The sequence below is a fragment of the Mytilus californianus genome, unplaced genomic scaffold (assembly GCF_021869535.1).
Source record: "Mytilus californianus isolate M0D057914Y unplaced genomic scaffold, xbMytCali1.0.p SCAF_3, whole genome shotgun sequence".
In the NCBI taxonomy this organism is placed as follows: domain Eukaryota; kingdom Metazoa; phylum Mollusca; class Bivalvia; order Mytilida; family Mytilidae; genus Mytilus; species Mytilus californianus.
In genome coordinates, this window is record NW_026262679.1 from 120340007 (window position 1) to 120361875 (window position 21869).

Consider the following 21869-nt stretch of genomic DNA (forward strand, 5'->3'; position numbering starts at 1 on the left):
GGACATCTTCTTTTGTTCTAGATTTTTTTTTAAACGAACAAATAAGCAGATAAACTTACAGATCCTCCCATTAACGCTTCTTATTACTATGAACAAAGTATTCCTGTTCTTTTTTATTCAGCTACATAAACATTTGAACCATCTCGGGTTATTTGGAATACATTTGAATTTTGTCCGTAAACATATACTTCTTCAGGTAGGTTTGCTTTTTATAGATTTGTTTATATTTTTTAAGTTCATTTTGGCTAAATAGCGCTTCAGTATTCAAGTAGTTGTACATCCTTTGCCTTCTGATATTCAGATTTGAGATTGTAAGATGGTTAAGTTAATTCGGTAAGTAAAAGGGAAAGAACATAAATAGGGGACAATCAAAAACCATTAGTCGAAGAAAAACTTTTACAAACAACATCCTGGCCAAAAGAACAAGTAAATGTCATACAATGATTAATATTGAATATATATTAACTACACAATCGACAGTAGATGTATTTTGTTCAATGTTCTATATAACTTTTTTCGTTTCTTGGAACATTTTGCATTTATTTATAAAACGCAATGTATAAATGATGATGAAGTAACAAAGTCAGCCCTTCAATTCGAAAATGTTAAGAAAGATACATTTTATATCAAATAATTATTTTACCGTATTCATTAGAAAAGTCATTTACATATAAATTAATGACATATTTGACTGTTGCCCATGATTCTGCACTGGTATCTTCAATCTCATTACATTGGAGGAAAAATTACAAAATTAACCCGTTTTAAGATCTTTCCAATTATATTTACATATGAACCATAGACTACTAAAAAACGGTTACCACAAGATCGCCTTCAGTATGTCAGATGTCAAAGTATTATCGTTTTCGGTTCAGGTTCTGCTAATATTTAACTGCATCAAATCTAATGGCGAAAGTGCCATTTTGTTTCATAAATTAAAGCAACTGTAACATATTTATCTTTATGTCTGTAATTAAGTCACAGCATAATATCAACAAAATGTACAATTAAATTGAGAAGGCGTCAAGGACAACAGGCAAATCAACAACTTAATATAATGTTAACAAATTACAATGTTATATCAATATGTATCAATGCATAACGCAAATTCACTTCGAGTACACACAAAACGAAAACAAATACAAAGGATCAGCTCTTTAATTGCTTTTCTTTATGGCAAAGTCACAATCAGGTTATCGACATTGATGAAAATCTCATAAGACGTTTAATGAAGCCCTCGCACCGATTATACCGTAATTCTTTACCTGATATCGATTACGCTACATCTGCGCATTAAAACCACAAGTAATAAATTATAAACTATATCTGGCAAAGAATCTGAAAAATGCTGTCATCAATTTCACAGCAATCACACGGTAAAGAAAAAAAAATACCATGGGGGCACATCAAGAAATAAAAGTATAAATACAGGTAATGTATATGGTCACTCAGAAAATGGAATAAAATTAACATGCCATAATATACAACACATTTTACCTAAGAAGCACAACTTTAAGATCAAATATCATTGGCATGTGTGAGATATTTTTAAATATAAAAAAACATGTAAGCGGGATTCTAATGAGATTAATATCACAGGTTACAGCATTGAAAGAACAGATAAGGAAAATAAACAAGGCGGGTATGGATAGTCTTCTTTGAAAATGATATAAAGTAGATAACTTATCTAAAATAAATATATATTGGTGATGGGCGACTTTAATATTGATTTCATGAAACAGCTTCTTTCTAAACTTTTAATACAATACATGGTCTTCATCAAATATTGTAGTTGACCCTTCTAGAGACCAAATACAGAAACGTCAAAACATTTAATGATGAAGTATTCGTACACTGTTTATCAAATCAGCCATTTGATATGATACATGAAATCAATGATCCAAACAAAGAAATGGACATGTGTTATAACTTACTTATATGTTTTAGATAAACATGCCCCTGGTGTAACCTGACGCGTAAAAATAAATATCAACCAGAATGGTATAAAGATGAAATTTGTAAATCAAAATACCAAAAGGATTATTTTCACAAAAAGAAAGAGACTGAGAATTATAAAAAAATATAGGAATACAACTTGTCAGTTAATTCGTTCAGCTAAAGCAAAATATTTTATGGATGCCATAGATAATGATAAAAAAAAACCTGTAAAATTACACGGAGGCATTTGAAGGATATGAATTCCATAACAAAACTGGACATTTTAACACATGATGGACAAATCCTTACACACAGAAATGATGTTGCTAACTGCTTATAGACCAATTTACCATAGTAGTTGAGAAGCTTATCCAATATCCTCACACATGTTTTGAATCAAAGAAAATCATAAAGTATGTCAAATCGGAAAAAAACGATGACGTTAAATTTTCACTATATATTGTCACAAATGAGAAAGTTTTACAATGTTTAAAACATTTGGACATAACTGAATCAGCCTGAATTGATGGATTTGAACCAATGATTCTAAAATTATAAAGATCGATTGTAGCAGGCCCCTTAATCATATAATAAATCTTAGTTTATGTAGAGGAATATTCTTAATATTGAAGCAGGTCCGAACTGCTGCCTGGGAGGTGTAATCAATGAAAATCTCCTCTACGACAACACTTCTATCTCAAGGAAACGTAGCGTACCTATCGACAGACCGAGGGCGTTTTATAAGGGGAGGATTGGTAATATCTCAAACCTATTGGTAATCTTAACTGCTAGTTCCTGTTTGTAAACGCCTCTCGGTACTGTTGTAATGTGTTGGATTAAGTATGGCATGTATGAAGAGATGTTTGATAAGTTAACGATTTATAAACTATTAGTGAAATATATTATGATATTTTTTACAATTAACAATAAATTATTCAATTTCAATGGAAAGTTATTTATTATGCACGGAAATAAATTGATGGTATCATATTTAGATCGATGGTAGCTTATGGATTGGCTCTGGTATCAGTATGTCTTATGAACCATGCATATAGTAATAATAAACAAAATATGTAATAATGTGCAACTTATCTTCTTATTAAGAATTTCGAACTATGTTCTCTTATTGAAACTTGAATATGTGTGTCGAGATACTACTATTACTACTACTATATATAGAGTGTGTCAACTTATAATGGTGAAATTATGCGTATGACCTATTCAGAGCTTATAAAATATTCTCTTCTGTGATTAGATATTTCAAATAATATACAATTCCCGAAAGTGAATTATCTATCCGATCTTATATAATGTATATGCTTTAATATGCATTATTAGAAATACGACACACTAAACTGTGTCGAAACCGTGTCGCAGTGTCGGTTTATACGGAATCAATATAATTCGCTTAAAGAAAATAAAGAATAGCTATTAATTATGATAAATCGTAAATAATATCCAGAAATATATGTTTTAACCCTTGATGAGATCTTTTATAAACGTTTGTTAACCTTTATAACAAGTATATTTATGCAGCTTTAGTTATTTCGAATGTCTAAGAAATGGCGCCCAGACGCAACAAGTCTGAACCCAAGTCCTCAAATGTCGCAAATTTATATCAGGGACGACACACTGCGAGGTTAATTTTATCTGTTTCTTTTGATTTTCCATCAACTTTATTGTTTAAAGAACTTAAATGGGTGACTATATTTACAAGATACACTATTTTCAAGCTGTCTTATGTTTAAATGTATGAATGGTCTAGCACCTGATTATATATCTGATAAATTTACTGCTTGTATTGATCTTTATAATTATTCGCTAACATCAGGACTCCTACATGGACCAAGACCTAATTCTGATTTTTTAAAAAGAACATTTAAATATTCTTGTCTTATTACCTGGAATAATTTGCCAAAAAATATTAAAGAAACAAGTAATTTAGATACATTTAAGATCAAATGTTCAATTTAATTCTTAACTTTACAAAATGAAGATAACGGAATTTAATGTATTTTTTCTTCTTTTAACTGCATAAGTTTTTAATTAATATTTAAGCTGCTTAATATAGTTAACTGTATTATGTATTTTATTTGTTTGTATTTTTTCTGATTGTATAAAAGTTTTTGAAGGCCTCATGGATGATTATCAAGTAATTGTTAAATGAGTTACCTTCGTTAAATAAAGAATATTATTTTATTTATTATAACTTTGAAGGAAATTACGTATGAAGAGGTTATATCATTTGGGTGCATTGTATACCCCAACAGTACACAAAATTGTTGACAGCGTGAACATGAAGTCTGACAATAAGCAGATGTGGTCTAATTGTCAATGGGACATCTATCCACCAAAGTTTAAATGAAATGGATATAGGCACTTATTTGTCACCGCACGTTCTTCAACAATGCCAAAATCTATCCCGTACTGTCGGAATAAAAGTTGTTATCTTAACAGTAAATACGGTATATCTAAAATGTAGGAACATGCAATCCAGCACGGGGAAACTACGAAAGCATACAATACAATAACGGACTATAGCAACTCCAGAACGGGAAAAATATTAAAGAACACAACAAAGTAATGAATTATAACAACTCCAGCACTAGAAAAATATTAAAGCATACAACAAAGTAATGTATTAAAGGAACTCCAGCACGGGCAAAATATTTGAGCATACAATCAAGTAGCTGCGAAAACGTAGCTCTTAAGGTCCTTTTGACGATTTTGATATTTGCGGATCTATGGCAAAAAAAAATTCAAAGGACAATAGAGCTACGTTTTCGCAGCTAACAATCAAGTAATGGATTATAGCAACTCCAGCACGGGGAAAATATCAAATCATACAATAAAGTGATGAATAATAACAATTCCAACAGGAGGAAAATTCTAAAGCATATAAGTAATGGATTGTAGCCAATTTATAACATTAACGACTATTTGCCTAGGTATACATGTATTTTTCTTTTATAAAGAATATTACCTACTGTGGTACATTAGACACATATAAATCACTTCTATTTGTGTTCCTATTTCATTTAAAGGACGAGGTATGAAATTTGCAAAAATAGTGAAGTCTTTCAAAATAATGTTAATTTTATTGATAAATAAACAGACTAATATAATCTTGACACATTAGTACAGATAGGTCACTTGAGATTTCACTTTGACTTTATAAATATGTCAAAATTTACTTATTTGACCTAAAATGCCGAATTGTTAGCATAGTTTTTATTTGTCAAAATGAACAGTTTTGCCCAAAAATATATGTCACACATATATTACTATATTTCTAACACACTTTCTCTACCCAATGATTTCTAAATAAGGCTATTTAGGGTGTTTTGCTGTTTTTCACTCAATGTGTGAAGCCTTGATGCCAGTATGTAAAATAAAATATAAAAATATACTGATGTCCAGCAGACTTATGTCTCATAAACATCTGTAGATGGAAAATAAACACTTTATAAATTTCGTCCGTTTAAAGCGCTTTTCTGGATTTACCTTAATTAGGAACGCTCCAGCCCAAACATTTAAAATGAAAGACGAGAATGTTTAAGACCTAAACACGTTAAAAGCAATATGACGAAAAGGGTTATATAAATTGTCAAATTCATTGTCAACTTTGCCTGAATGAGTTGGAACTCAAGTTTCTTTAGAATTTTTTTTTACCAAAGGACAATATAAGAAAAGTATGTTAAAAATATTCGAGTACCAAGGTAGTGTAAGTAAATAAAAATAACACTTGTTTAATTACGTGCATCCAAAGGCGTTTTTCGGGATTTACCGTCATCAGAAGTGCTCAAATCCCGGAAGCCAGGAACTGTGAGACGTAAATACGTGAGCACTATTTGACAACAAATGACCTAACAAAAAGAAAAATTGATATAAGACCATCTTTGCTTGAGGGAGATGGAACCTTAGTTATCAACGATTGATTTTAGAAGTACTGACTACTGAGTTGATGATACCCTCGGGGAATTTAATTCAACCACCAGTGGTATCGTCTCACTGTTCGAAAATGAAAAAAAATCCTTATAATTTAGTGCGTCCGAAACCTCTCTTCTGGATTTACGTTGATGGTCAGTAACGTTCAAACCCTCAAGTTTGTAAGCTAGGAATGTATAAACATAAACGCATGAAAAGTCATATGACTAGGAGAAAACTAAAAAATGCAAAATTCATCTAAATAGAATGTTGTTTGTTAGATTTATAATACTCTTTATTTTTTCGAATTCAAGCGGCCAAAAAGTTGCCTTAACATACCTTGTTTTCATATTTTTTTCAAAGTTCAATCTTTAATCTTTATATATAAACCTCATGAAATAAAAACCCTCATTTGTTATTTCAGAAATTAAACTATTACAACACAATCGATATGGAATCTAATAATTACATTAATGAATACAGGATCTACAAAAACAGGTATAGTTAAAATTGCGTTCAATTCTAATGTGCCCGGAACAGTTTGAGCTGATAAATGTTGTACATACAATATCACCAACTGTTACACGTTTAGAGAATCCAGTTTGTCTATAAAGCACTGATCTACGTTAATGACTCCAGTGTTTAATACATAGAGCACCAATCTAAGTTATGAAATTAAGGAAAACCATACTGTGTGACATTTTCTTTGTAATACTGGTATGGATTTTAATAAACAACTATCCCAGAAATCAGCGGAAAATGCAAAGATTAAAAAAACAGACGAAATTATCAAACAGAAGCAAGGAGATCATAACATACAACGGACGGAATATCTCAACGGATTTTCAACTTCTTTATATGAACGTATCAACTGATAAACTGGTGGATCCTCTCATTCACAAACATCGATATAGTTCGTTACTTTATACCGGTTCAAAGTGTACAGAAAAACATGTATTTTTGCTAGTTTTTGTTTTTTCAGCAACATACAAATTCGACGAACGTCAAGTTATAAGGAATACATTTGGATCTATTTCAAAATTTGACAATAAACATATTGAATATGTCTTTGTTCTTGGGCAAACCGCGAATGATACTCAGCAAATGGACATTGAACAGGAAAGTGTCGAATACAGAGACCTTATACAAGGAAATTTTATAGACAGCTACAGAAATTTAACATATAAAAGAGTGTTTAGTTTGTTCTGGGTTAATAGATTCTGCAACAATGTGACTTATGTCGTAAAAATTGACGATGATATCACCATTAACATTCCATTTCTAATTCCTTATCTCAGCAAAAAAATAAACAAAACAAAGGTTTTAGAATGTTTTTATCTTATAGAGGCGAGACCATATCGTGATCGTCGTTCTAAATGGTATATGTCTCTGTCTGAATATCAGTTTGCAACGTTTCCTCCTTATTGTGCAGGACCTTCCTCTATTATGTCCGCTGACGTTATAAGAGGGATGTATGAGGCGACAACAATTATGCCTTTTTTTTGGCTAGAAGATGTCTATGGTGGTGGATTTTTACCCTGGATTTCACGTATACAAATAGTTCATCCGAAATGTTATATAAAAGATTTGAGAGCAAGTTTGAAAGACAAACCATGCCATTTATTTTACATTAATAATATTAAGAATGCTAGTCATCCATATATTATGTGGAAAACAATATCAAACTTTACACAAAACCGTCTGTGTAAATGCAAGTAAGTGACTTTCGTGATCACTAGTTGAATTCATCTAAAAATTTGAAAATTAATTTTTTTGGAAAATAAAAAAAAAAATTACAGAAAAAACAATTTTGATCATATTTTATCCAAACATACATTTTAGAGAGGAACATACATTTCACAAAGTTAATCAGAAAGTGTTCAAGTTTAATGATCTGAAACTCACATTTCATAAGTCTAATTTGAAGCCTGGCTTTTTGTCAATATAGTACAAAAATCCGGAAAAATGTAAGGAACCTTCGGCTTTTGCAATACTTTTTGTCCGTTTTGGTTTTTTGGCTCTTAATTTTTTTTTGGCTTTTCAAATATTCGAGCATCACTGAAGACATTTATTATCGAAATGCGCGCCATACATTTAATGTTATTTGACAAATGAGAAATATCAACATAAATCTAATTGAATTAACATTTTGAATTGGCACCATCTTTTTACCATTTACTTGTTTTGACAATTAATAAATCGTGCAAAGGCTTATTGAGTCAGAAAATTATTGCCAGGGCAATCTATAGTGTCTTGTTGTATAATGTAAACTGATATTATGAAAACTATTAGTTGAAGAAAACCTCTAAACAGACAAAGCATGGCCAACAGAAAGGTTTTTTTTTAAATACATACCAATTAATCCGTTTTAAATGCACAATGGAAGGCAGTTTTTAGTTGGTTAAATGTTGTGTACTAGTATTATTTTACTTTAACTAACTTTGCCATACTTTAACATTGTTATATTTACTCGAACATCTTGCATTCATTTTAAGGGGATTAAAGCAATTATACCCCATTATTGTATTTGTCTAAGTCAGGTAGACAGCAACCAAGTGAAACAACCTTAAAACATATCTAATTAGTATCAATATACAGTCAACAACAATACATTATTGTCTATACAGTATGTTTATGTAATGTTTTGCTAAGTTATGTGTCTAAAATGTTATCTATCAAAATTAACTTTAACGAAACTAAAACAAAATGTATGATCTGAATCATTTCCATCAACAAAAAGCAAAAACTACCAAAAGGGCAAGAAAAGTAAAAAAGAAATCAAGGCAAAAAACAAACAAAAAGGACGAAAAGACACAACACCCGTCCATAAAACACTTCACAGAAAACTAAAACTGAGAAATACAAACCCCACAAAAAACAAGGAGTGGTCGCATACGTTCTGGAAGTAAGGATAAGCATAGTCTGCACCACTAGTAGCACTTGTCAATCTGCTCATATGGCAAGTTAGAATTCAGTGATGACACAATAAAGAAATTCGAGACTGGATTTGTGATTTTAGAAGGACAAATGAAACGCATTTATTTATGATTTCAAATTTACAATGCGAGGCTCTTGGTTTGAAAGATTAATTAAAAACGTAAGTCTGATAACAGATAAAATTATTTTACTAGCCAATCAAGGTACCATTTGAAGGGCATATTAATGACAATCTTCTTATTCATAATAACCAACTGAACAATAAAATAATAAGACAATAATAATAATGGTTCATTTGAGTAATAATTGTATTGACATGATGTGTGAATATAAAAAAGAAAGGAATTTTATTAGAAACTTTGATATTCATTACTACAATGTATTCAAATGGGGCAATATGCTTAATTGATTTTACATAGGCGGTAATGTTAACGTTTTCCTCTGTAGTACAGTCCATATCGTAAACTTGGATATGCATAATGGCTCATTTCGAAGCTGAGACATTTCACATATGTGGTTAAATTTTCGGGGTACGAAGTGTGATTCATTATTTTCGTACACCCAGAAAATCCTTTCGTGATGCGGCTCCTGGTGGTAAAAAATTCCTTTTTTTCACACAATGAGTTCTTTGAAAATTTAATGCTTTGCATACATTTAATAACTACATAGATTTTACACATTTATTCTATGGTCCTCTACTTTTTAAATCAACACAAATGGTTAAGCTCAGTCACATGTTAGAAATAAAAACATGTCCAATATCACTACACAGAGATTTTTTATTTACGCACAACTTTGTGTTCCTCAACTTGAGTCGCATTAGGGATATTGACCCATATTGAAATCCACAGTTCTGATTTATTCAAATATTGTTGTATCGTCTTCATCGGTATGACTTTCTGAATAAATCTTTGTATTTTGTCCATTTTTGAAAGAAAATAAACTTGTTTCAGCACTATAAGGCAATGACCCTTTTATCATTATATGTATCAATTCTGAATACAATGTGCAAGTATAATTGATTTCTTCCAGTATACCTTTACAAGTCAAAATATGGATAAAACATCTTAGGATAACCTTCAATTACAATAAACAGACCCTGTTAAAGCATTTAATAAAATTTTCTGATGTCTTCAAGTGCATTTTGACTGAGAAACTATGCAAAAATGTAGATTACATCAAAAAACCCTAAAACAATACTTAATAATTTTTACCACTGGAAATCTGTTATTTCAACCTTAAAAACCACTCTAAACTGCTGTGAATGTCATATTTATAACATAATTAAAGCACAATGAAGTGCAAATTTTAAAAACTTGTCCTTTCACATAATTCTATTTTTTTTTTTTTTAAATTTTTTTTATATGTATTTCATTGAAAACCCTTTATCAGTGAGAGATGCACATTAGGTTTTTAAGTAAACATTATGACATCACACGTTTTATGATGTCATTTAATAACGACTGATTAAAATAATGCTTAGCCCAGTTTGCAGTGCTACATAACGAACAGTTGCTTCATGGTTTAACTCAAAATGTCGCATCAAAAAGATCAGTAACTAAGCATTTTTATTTAATATCAAGACCATAGCAACAGTTTTCATACCAGCATATTTTCAACATCCTGACTGTAATTTGAATTGCATAAATACCATACATAAACAATTTAAAGCTTGCATAATAAAACAAAATGCTTACTAGTGATTCATAACTTTATAAAACCTGTAATTTGACATATCAGGTTAAAACTGGAATGATATGTCTGAAACTGAAATAAGACAAAAAATTGACTCAGGTTGTTTTTTTAATTTCATTTAAATACAAACTGTACTATTGAGAGAGAAAAAATCCTCAATTTGAGGCGCATTAGGGATATTGAGCTAAATAGATTATGCACTTCCACTTCAAATATTTATTCAATTATGTTTTTATGTGGTTTTATTATCAAAGTTTACTTATTTTCTATAAAAGAAATGAACTAAAACGAGATCAATAGAACAACATAAAACCAGAAAGGAACATATCAAACAAACAAACAAAATGATTCCGGTAGTTCTTATCACCAAAGACATGATATTTAAGTTATCCTTTCCAAAGTTGTACCTATGTGTCTTCGTCCTCATTTAAACATATTGAAGTTATTTATAAAATGATCAATTTTAATTATTACAGTTGTTTGTTAACAAAATATTCTTAAAATAACATTCATCATTTCGTCAAATGTCCTCTCAAAACTAATTAGCCGTGATAATTTTTGTATGCCTATTGTACAATAGTCACAATCACCTTGATAATCATACTGATAAGTTGTATACACAATCCTAATTATAACTTTTGAATTGCATTACGTTCCGCATTTGTCAAATTATTTATTACGAAATTTGAAACATGCCTACTTAAAACGACATTTGCTTTGGTTTTGTAAAAATCAATCGAAATACTAGATCTCCAACCTTGAAATTTCAGCCATTGATACACATATTGCTAATCGAACCTATGCACTTTTACATATAATAAAGAAGGTTGAGAAACAAGTTTGAAACAAAAGTTATTAATCATAAATGTTAATGGAAAAGCTCTGTGTCTGCACAAATAATATTTTCGCTATAAACGCAGTGTCATTTCATTTATACAGATAATACTTATAATCATGATAATAAGGTTAAATAATAGATTGATAAAAATATCGTTTGTGATAATTTTTTTTATTATATTTTCCTGGACTAGTTAATGAAAAAAGACGTTCATCCGATTACTCATTCCCAAATGTACTAAACTATTAAATATATAATCGTTGAATATGTTACACAAGAATATCACAATTTAAAACGCAGCAAAGGAATTTGAAAAAAATATATCTGCAGATGGTACTTAAACACGCGAAAAGGAAAATAGCAAAATGTAGAAGTATCTCGACTTATATGAACTCTCTTTTCGCAAATATCAATATCGTTCGCTACTTGATACGGGTATGAAATATGAAGAAAAGTATATCTTCCTGTTAGTTCTTGATGTGTTTCCATCAGTTTTGGTTTGTGACCCGGATTTGTTTTCGCTTAATCGATTTGTGACTATTGAACAGCTTTATACTACTGTTGGTTTTATTTATTCTTTCACCTATACATTTTGTAAACGTCAGATCGTCAGGTCTACAGTTGAATCTATCTAACAGGCTGACGATTAAGACATTGAATATGTTTTTGTGCTTGGTGCAAGATTTGAATGGCACCCAATAGCCAAAGAACTAAACTGGAAAGCGAAATATACACAAACATAGTACAAGGAAATTTGATAGACAGCTACAAAAGCTAAACATATCAACGAGTTCTGAGTGAATAATTTCTGCAGGAATGTGACTTTTGTCAGCAAAATGGACAATTATATCACAACCATCATTCCATTTTAATTCCTTATCTGATAAATAATATAACGAAATACATGGTGAGCCTTTTGAAATATTTGACTGTTATGGGTGCTTTACCAAAGACAAGGAACTCGTAATAAATGGTATACTTTCAAGTCTTATTACCCGTTTTTAACTTTTTCTTCTTCTTGTTCAAGACCCTCTTCCATTATGTCTATATTTTCAGAAAAAAATATATTTGTTATATTTACAAGAAATCTACCCGGAAATTTGTGTTTAATTATAGCCAAGTCTGTAAAGATGTAAATATCAGTGAAAATACACCCACGTCATGTAATTGTAGTAATTCAGAATACACTTATGACCCCATTTCCCAAGTTATAACAGGAGACCTTAACATCGTTCGCGACCGAGAGTTAAAATCATTCCTCAGGAAAGGACCTAGAAATCCTCACCCGTCAATTATTAATTGGAATGAGTGTCGTAATATCATCAACGACTCACTGCGTAAAATGTTCTTTAAAATGTTGTATACGTATATCAACTATCTTCATTACTGAATTAAAAAAGAGTCCAAAGATTTTTGTCAGCTTTTCCCCGTTTTATCCATTGACTTCATTTTCAGAAAACGATATTTGTAACAAACATAAACTATTAGCTACTTCTTTAACCAAAAACAATGAAAGTCCCAACTATGTACCGGATTCCGAAGCTACACAAATCACCTTACAAATATAGATTTATTTCGTCTTCAAGTCATTGTTCCACTACTAAATTGTCTATTCTACTTACTAGTACACTTGGTACAATCATAAACCTGATAATAAATTGTTAAATAAGGCCTTTGAAAATAGTGCAATCAATAACCTTTGGAGTGTCAAAAACTCGTTGGAAGTACTTGATAAATTGCATGCATATATTGGTGATTTTGAATCGGTTCAAAGTTTTGATTTTTCTACCCTATATAAATAAAGGCAACAGTAGTATACCGTTGTTCGAAATTCATAAATCGGTTGGGAAAAAAACAAATCCGGGTTACAAACTAAAACTGATGGAAACACATCAAATATAAGAGGAGAACAACGACACAACAGAAACACAACATCTAAATGTAACACACACAGAAACGAACTATAATATAACAGTGGCCATTTTCCTGACTTGGTACAGGACATTTTAAGAAAAAATGGTGGGTTGAACCTGGTTTTGTGGCTAGCCAAACCTCGCACTTGTATGGCAATGTTAAATATAACACTAAAATGACACTATTACAGGACATGAATACAGTACAACATTACGGACAGAGAATTACGCAAATAAACAATACAATATAGTACATTTAGACAACGAAACAACAGAAACACTGAAGTGAACAAACAACAAACGACAATGCAACACACACACAAACAAACTACACGATAATAATTTCCATTTTCATGACTTGGTACAGGACATTTTTAAGACAAAAAATGGTGGGTTGAACCTGGTTTTGTGGCTAGCCAAACCCCCCCCCCCCCCCCCACCCCCCCGCTTTTATGGCAATGTTATACCAATTTGCCTCATATTCTTATTAAGAAAAAATTCACACACCTAATTAAATGGGCATTTAAAAAGTCGCAATGCCAATACATATGTTCAAACTCTTTTAGGTCATTTTTTAGTAGCAACAAAAAAAAAAATAACTATGTCAATTGGACATGCTTTGATACTATATCTGCCCTTGAATTTTTACTTGATAACATTTTTGTTCGCTTTGGAGATTCCGTATATCGTCATTTTATCGGAATTCCAATGAGGACTAACTGTGCACCACTTATTGCGGACCTGTTTTTGTATTGTTATGAGTTACAATTTATGACTAAAATCAGCAAAGACCCATCGAAACAACATCTGATACAAAAATTTAACAATACTTTTAGATATTTGATTGATATATTGGCTCTCAATAATGACGACTTCAGTATGTATACTAAAGAAATTTATCCTGTTGAACTTACTTTCAATAAAGCTAATACTAACAATGACCACTGTCCTTTCCTCGATCTTGATATCTATATCATTAACGGGAACCTTAATACAAAAATTTATGATAAAAGAGATGATTTTTCATTTTTTATAGTTAATTATCCATTTTTAGATGGTGACGTTCCCTTGTCACCATCTTATGGTGTTTATACATCTCAACTTGTACTATTCGCTCGTGTATGTAACAACGTATTAGATTTTAGCGAGAGAAATTTATGTATTAATGAAAAATTATTACACCAGGGTTTTCGATATCATAAACTAGTCAAAACATTTACTAAATTTTATCATCGGTATATGGACATCATTCGTAAATATAACTCAACATGCAGATATCTTATACGTTCGGGTATTTCACATCCAATCTTTTATGGTAATATTTTTTACAAAGCACAAAAATGTCAGTATTCACCTCAATAGCTAACAAAACCTTTAAACAGACTTATTGAGAAGGGATATAGTTACGATACTGTTGTCAGGTCATTAAGGATTGCATATTTTGGCTTTAATATTAATTCACTTATAGGGTCTTTGCATCGGAATTAAACACATTTATTCTAAAACCAGTTGTTGGCATGACACGGGTTATGTTCTTCTCATATATTTTATGACGGTATAATACTAAACCCCTAACAGGAGGGATTGTGCCTGATATTCATATGATGAAGACATAATCTTTTAATCAGTTTAATTGAGGCATGTCAGTAACTGCTAGTAGTCTGTTGTTATTTATGTATTATTGTCATTTTGTTTATTTTCTTTTGTTTCCTATTCTGACATCGGACTCGGACTTCTCTTTTACTGAGTTTTCTGTACGTACTGTTGTGCGTTTTGTTTTTTCTACATTGGCTAAAGGTATAGGGGAGGGTTGAGATCTCAAAAAACATGTTTAACCCCGCCGCATTTTTGCGCCTGTCCCAAGTCAGGAGCCTCTGGACTTTGTTAGTCTTGTATCATTTTGAATTTTAGTTTCCTGTGTATAATTTGGAGTTTAGTATGACGTCCATTATCACTGAACTAGTATACATATTTGTTTAGGAGCCAGCTGAAGGACGCCTCCGGGTGCGGGAGTTTCTCGCTGCATTGAAGACCCATTGGTGGCCTTCGGCTGTTGTCTGCTCTATGGTCGGGTTGTTGTCTCTTTGACACATTCCCTATTTCCATTCTCAATTATATATATATATATATATATATATATATATATATATATATATTATAAAAAAGTTTTAAATTTTGTTCACGCTGTGCATAAAATAGGAAAAAAAAATAAGGCTGAAAATGCACCAAATATTTATATTCAATATGAATATTCACATATCCTTGAAGATCTGTTAAACAGTGAAACCGGTAGGATACTATGGAGAACATTTTTGAACAATTTGTTGTTGTAATAGACAAAATGTGAATATTCATATTGAATATAAATATTTGGTGCATTTTCAGCCTGATTTTTTTTCCTATATATATATATTGATGAGACTGATGTCTTTCCAAAGGTTAGAAGATATCTAAAATGGAGATGGATTGAAATATCAAAATACTTAGAGTTAAATCGAAATCTTAAACTAACGATTTTCAACGAAGTTAGGATAAAATGCAGTGCACATTTTTCTAAAAGAACGATTAAAAATATTCAAATTGTAAATTTTAGGGGTCCGAAGCGTTTTTCTGAATTTACCTTCATCAGGAAAGCTTAAAGTCGAGTATTTGAAAGCCAACTATGTATAAGAACCGAAACAGTCGAAAGTGTGCAAATGCTATATATAATATATGGAAATCAATAACAACAAAAGTTGTTTTCCATTAATTTGATGTGTTTAAGCTTTTGATTTTGCCAATTGATATGGGACTTTCCGTTTTGAATTTTCCTTGAAGTGTGGTATTTTTATTATTTTACTTTTTACGGGAAGTAACGGGAAACATGAACATACAAAATGACTTGTTTGTGCTGCTGTAAAGATTGTGGTGCGGAATCTTATGCAACTCATCGATTCTTTTGTAAGATAGTCCATCTAAATGAAAAATGAATTTTAAAAACAACATGAAAAAAAAGGAGATATAGTATGATTGCCAATGAGACAGCTATCCACCAGAGTTCAAATTACGTGAATATGATTAATCATAGGTCACCATATGGCCTTCTGCAGTGAGAAAACTCATACCATATAGTCAGCTATAAAAGGCCCGACAAGAAAAATGTAAAGCAATTAAAACGAGAAAACTAACGGCTTAATTTGTAACAATTCAACTGATGAAAATCAAATACAGGTATGGCATATATGAATCAACGGCAGCCACTAAATTTGAACCAACTGCAACCACTGAATTACAGAATCCTGACATGGGACAGGCACATAAATAACGTAGCGGGGTTAATATTACGATAAGAAGATGTGGTATGATTGCCAATGAGAGTACTCTCAATCAGGGACCAAGTTACTTAAAAGTAAACAACTATAGGTCACCGTACGGCTTTCGACAATGAGGAAATTGTTCCTCATATTGCAATGCAAAATGCCGACATCCTCTAAAAATATAAAATGACTTGGTACAGGCCTTTCCATATGTAAAAAATTGTTGATTAAACCTATTTTTATTGTAAGCTGCATCTCTGACTTGTATGATAGTTGCATAGAATTCCATTGTATTGACAACAATGTGTGAGCAAAACAAACAGACATAAAAGGGTAAAAATGTCAAAAATGAGGGTGCAGTCGTCAACATTGTGTTATAATCTTAATCACTATAAAATCAAACAATTATGTCAACAAAGAAAAACAAATGGCATAAACACACTATATAGACAAAGCACAAAAGCAAAAATGAAAGACAAGATTACAAACAATGACCATAGCACAATAACACAATGGCGGATTTATACCCAGTCACGCCAAAAGGATAAAACTAAAAATGGATTAAGCAGTAAAGGTAAAAAATATACAAAGACAGATAAAAAGTACACGTAATTAAGATGCTAAACAACGTCAGTACCTAGAATCTTTACCACAAGACTAGCATGTGTATTTTGTGAAGTTGATACGGTATATTTATCAACAAGGTCTTGGTAACTTCCGATGAAATGTTTTAGCAAAAAGAACTTAACGTTCTTGGACATAACCCTGGTTCAACTTTCTGCTCAGACACTGTTGACGTTTTATAAAGTCTGACTGGTAGCTTCAAGCTCTTGAATACCAAAATGAGTTGGAGTAATGTATATGCAATATGCAGGTGAAGTTGGTATATTGCTGCTAAGGTGGGGGGAATTTATAATAGCAAAATTACAATCGTCTCGTTCGTCATAGATTCTGGTACTGAAATGACCGCTTTTATCAAATTCAAGGTATAAGTCTAAAAACGAAGCGGAGAAAGCCGTGTCTGTTGTTTCTTTAAATTCTAGTTCTGGAGGATATATTATTGGAACCCAATCAAAAAAGTTTTTAATGGAAAGAACATCATCAATATTTCTGAATGTAAAATGAAATGATCTGGTTCTTTGATATTCTTATATTTGACAAGTGTCTCAAGGAACATCGACTCATATGAAAATAAGAAGAGGTCGGCAAGGACAGGTGTACAGTTCGTTCATATAGGAATGTCGACAATTTGTTGAAAAGGTCTACCTCCAAATTCAACAAATATGTTGTCAATAAGACACTTCAGTGTACTGATCACGTGTTCCTCTGCGAGCATGTTTTACCTTTCTGTAAACTATTAACAAAATATTCCGTATGGTATCACAAAGCAATAAATTTATAGCGTATGCTACCATTTTATATTGAAAAGCATTGTGGATTATTTCTTGAAGGCCATTTTTAAATTTCACATGGGGAATGGTGGTATAAATGGTTGAAAAATCAAAGGTTTTGATAAAATTAATTTCAGAGAAAGATCGAGATTTAAAATAATCCAGAGATTCTTTAGAGTTTTTTAGAATTCACAAATGGTTAATACCACTACCCGAGTTAACAGTTTCACAGTATTTCTGAAGACCTTCTTTCACAGCCGACATAATTTTTGTCCATCTAATGGACAATTCTTTTGTAGAACATGCAGATGAGCTGGAAATGTACCGTTGATTGAACGGAATTTTGTGAAGCTAGGGTAATCAATACGAACAAGGTAAGTCCTCAGATTTGCTGTTCAATGAAATGTCCATTGAAGCCATGCAGGACTTATAATTCGCCAAAAATCTCATCCTTGAAGATATGTTTTTGTATGTGGAATTACCTGAGTGCTCATTTATTCCGAATTCTTTTACAAGACACTCGTAGTAGTACGATTTACAAACAAAAACAATATTATTTAAAGCTTTGTCCGTAATTGTACCTTTAGGAATTTCTATCATTTTCTGTGTTCATACTTTCCGTACCTTGTAATTGTGCCTTTACGGATTTACTTTTGATAACACTGGTTGTTCAAACTGTGCTATGAAATAATACATAAATATCGTTATTACATTGCATATAAATCAGTATGCCAACTATAACTAGTAATGGACTGGTCGTAAAAATATGTTTCATTAAATACCAGTTTAATGAGTGAATATGGGAGGCGCAAAACCTATTTTTAAGATCTCAAATTGAAATAGTACTTATAAATGTATACATTGAATAGCCCGTTAAATGGGTCATGGAAATTGATCTGTTGTTCCAGAGTGTTTTTTTAACTGAACGCATAAGCAGATAAGCCAACAAATCTTCTGATTAACGCTTCTTATTACTTGAACAAAGTATTCCTGTTATTTTTTATTCACCTACATATACATTTGAACCATCTCGGGTTATTTGGAATACATTTTAATTGTGTCCGTAAACATATACTTCTTCAGGTAAGTTTGCTTTAGATAGATTTTTTATTTTTTCCGTCCATTTTGACCAAATAGCGCCTCAGTATTGAAGTATTTATACATCCTTTGCCTTCTGATATTTAGATGTGAGCGTGCCTGATTAATGTAAATTAAGTGGATGGACTCTGCAGCAATGTAATTTAGGTCGTCAAAATTGACGATAATATTTATTTCTTATTCCTTTTCTAAGCAATAAACAAAATAAAAATAAAACCACGGTTTTAGAATGTATTTATCTTATAGGAGCTAGACCAAGTAGTCAAGGTCATTAAACACCCTCATAATAGTTGACACGATGCATATCGAATTTTGATTATGTTTTGTAAACCATTAGATGTATTTTCTAATTCTATAAATTAAATTTTCTATTGTAAGATGGTTAAGTTAATTCGGTAAGTAAAAGGGAAAGAACATAAATAGGGGACAATCAAAAACCATTAGTCGAAGAAAAACTTATACAAAACAACATCTTGGCCAAAAGAAAAAGTAAAAGTCATACAATGATTAATCATAAATATTAATTCAACTACACAATAGAAAGAAGATCTAAGTTTGTTATATGTTCTTTTTGCAATATCTTTTGCATTTTTTTTCGTTTCTTGGAACATTTTGCATTTATTGATAAAACGCTATGATTAAATGATGATGAAGTATCAAGGTCAGTCCCTTCAATTCGAAAATGTTAAGGAAGTTAAGTTTTATATCAAATATACACTCTTCTTAACGTATTCATTACAAACGAGTCAGTTACATATAATGGCATGACATATTTGACTGTTGCCCTAGAGTCTGCACCGGTAGATTCGAAGAAAAATTACAACTTTAACCCATTTTAAGATCTTTTCAACTATATGTACATATGAACCATAGACTTACAGAAAAAAAAAGGTTATCACGAAATCGCCTACAGTGTGTCAAATCTCATCGAATTATCGTTTTTGGTTAGAGTTCGGCTGATATTTAACTGTATCAAATCTAAAGGTGGAAGTGCTTTTTTGTTTTATAAATTAAGCAACTGTAACATATGTATCTTTATTTCGGTGATTAAGTCACAGCATAATATCAACAAATTGTACGATTCAATTGAGAAAGCGTCAAAGAAAACAGGCATATCAACAATTCAATAAAATGTTAACAAATTACGATATGGAGCTTCTTAGATTTTGACGAAAGGTACAAAAGAGAGGCGAAAGATACCAAAGGGACATTCAAACTCATAAGTAAAAAATAAACTAACAAGGCCATGGCTAAAAAAGAAAAAGACAAACAGACAAACAACAGTACACAAAACACAACATAGAAAACTAAAGACTGAGCGGGACGAACCCCACCAAAACTGGGGGGTGATCTCAGGTGCTCCGAAAGGGTAAGCAAATCCTGCTTCACATATGGTACTCGTCGTGTTGCTCATGTTAGTACACACGAACGTAGAGGGAGCATGTTTTACACGCCAACGATGACACTGATAGTCTATGTTTTACAATTTAAGCATATAATCGCAAAATAAAACATACATTCAACATCTGAAAATAAAGATAATAAGTATAGACATAGACTTACGTCCGATACGTTGCTTATATTTAAACACATTTTATGGTGTATCAATGCATAACGCAAATGATATACGCGTACATAAAAAAAACCAAAAACAAATACAAAGGATCGGCTCTTTAATTGCTCTTCTTTATCAACATTAATCAAAACTTCACAAGACGTTCAAGACGGCCCTCGTTCTAATCAAAGCGTAATTCTTTACTTGATATCGATTAGTCTACATCTGTTGATTGAGGTCAAGTAATCAATTATAAATCATATCAGGCAAAGTATCTGAAAAATACTGTCATCAATTTCACAGCAATTACACTGTAAAAAAAATATTGGGGCCCATCAAGACATATGTTAAATAACTTTACAGGAAATTACGTATGAATAGCTTACATGACTCGAGTGAATTGCATACCATGTTGATAACGTGAAAATGAAGTATGAAAATAAGGAGATGTGGTCTGATTGACAATTGAAGTGGATTTAAGCACTTATAGGTCACCTTACGGCCGTCAACAATGAGAAAAATAACATAAAAGATGTTATTTGAACACTAAATATGGTATAACTTAAAAGAAAAGAACATGCAACTCCAGCACGTGGAAACTATTAAAGCATGCAATTAAGTAATGGAATATAGTAACTCTAGTACGGGGGAAATAAGAAAGCATACAATAAAGTAATGGATTATAGAAACTCCAGCACGTGAAAATTATAAAAGCTAACAAAAAGTAATGGATTGTAGCAACTTCAGCATGAAGAAACTATTAAAGCATACAATAAAGTAATTGATTATAGCCAGGAGAAACACGAACCAAAATCATACGATACATAGAATTCTTGTTTAATTCGGTGAATTATACCTGCAATGTGACAAATTTCTATCTAATGGAAAACCATTGTAATCATAATAGGTATTCTAAAACACGTGTTGATGTAAACAAACACACGTGTTTTACCAAAACAAATACATGTGCTTCCGGTCTATCAATAATATATTGATTATAGCCAATTTATAACATAAACAGCTAGTTGCCCAGGTAAAAATGTATTCTTCTTTTTATATAGAATAGTACTTACGGTTGTACATCAGACACATGAGACACATAAATCACTTCTATTTATCTTCCTATTTCATTTATAGTGTGTGATAACATTTTGTGAGGGAATTCGATGTTTGCTATACCACGGTTCATTTCAACACATTTTATGACAATACCACTATACCAATCAGAATGATTTTTTTGGCAATTTGTTAAGAAATGATTTTACTTTTTATTCATTTTTT

General features: G+C 31.3%; 2 protein-coding genes across 2 annotated transcripts in view; both read left to right on the forward strand.

The window, feature by feature from the left end:
- LOC127735977 (MMS19 nucleotide excision repair protein homolog) overlaps positions 1-21869 on the forward strand; it is a 168239-nt gene that overhangs the window by 78865 nt on the left and 67505 nt on the right. The window lies entirely within an intron of this gene.
- LOC127735993 (beta-1,3-galactosyltransferase 5-like) lies at positions 77-8079 on the forward strand. Its single transcript, XM_052246491.1, has 2 exons — positions 77-196; positions 6290-8079. Exon 2 carries the CDS (start codon positions 6535-6537, stop codon positions 7582-7584), a length of 1050 nt encoding a protein of 349 aa, XP_052102451.1. The 5' UTR covers positions 77-196; positions 6290-6534; the 3' UTR covers positions 7585-8079.

Excerpts from the sequence above, each read along its gene's own strand:
- LOC127735993 (XM_052246491.1), top strand. The coding sequence starts at position 6,535 with ATGAAATTAAGGAAAACCATACTGTGTGACATTTTCTTTGTAATACTG.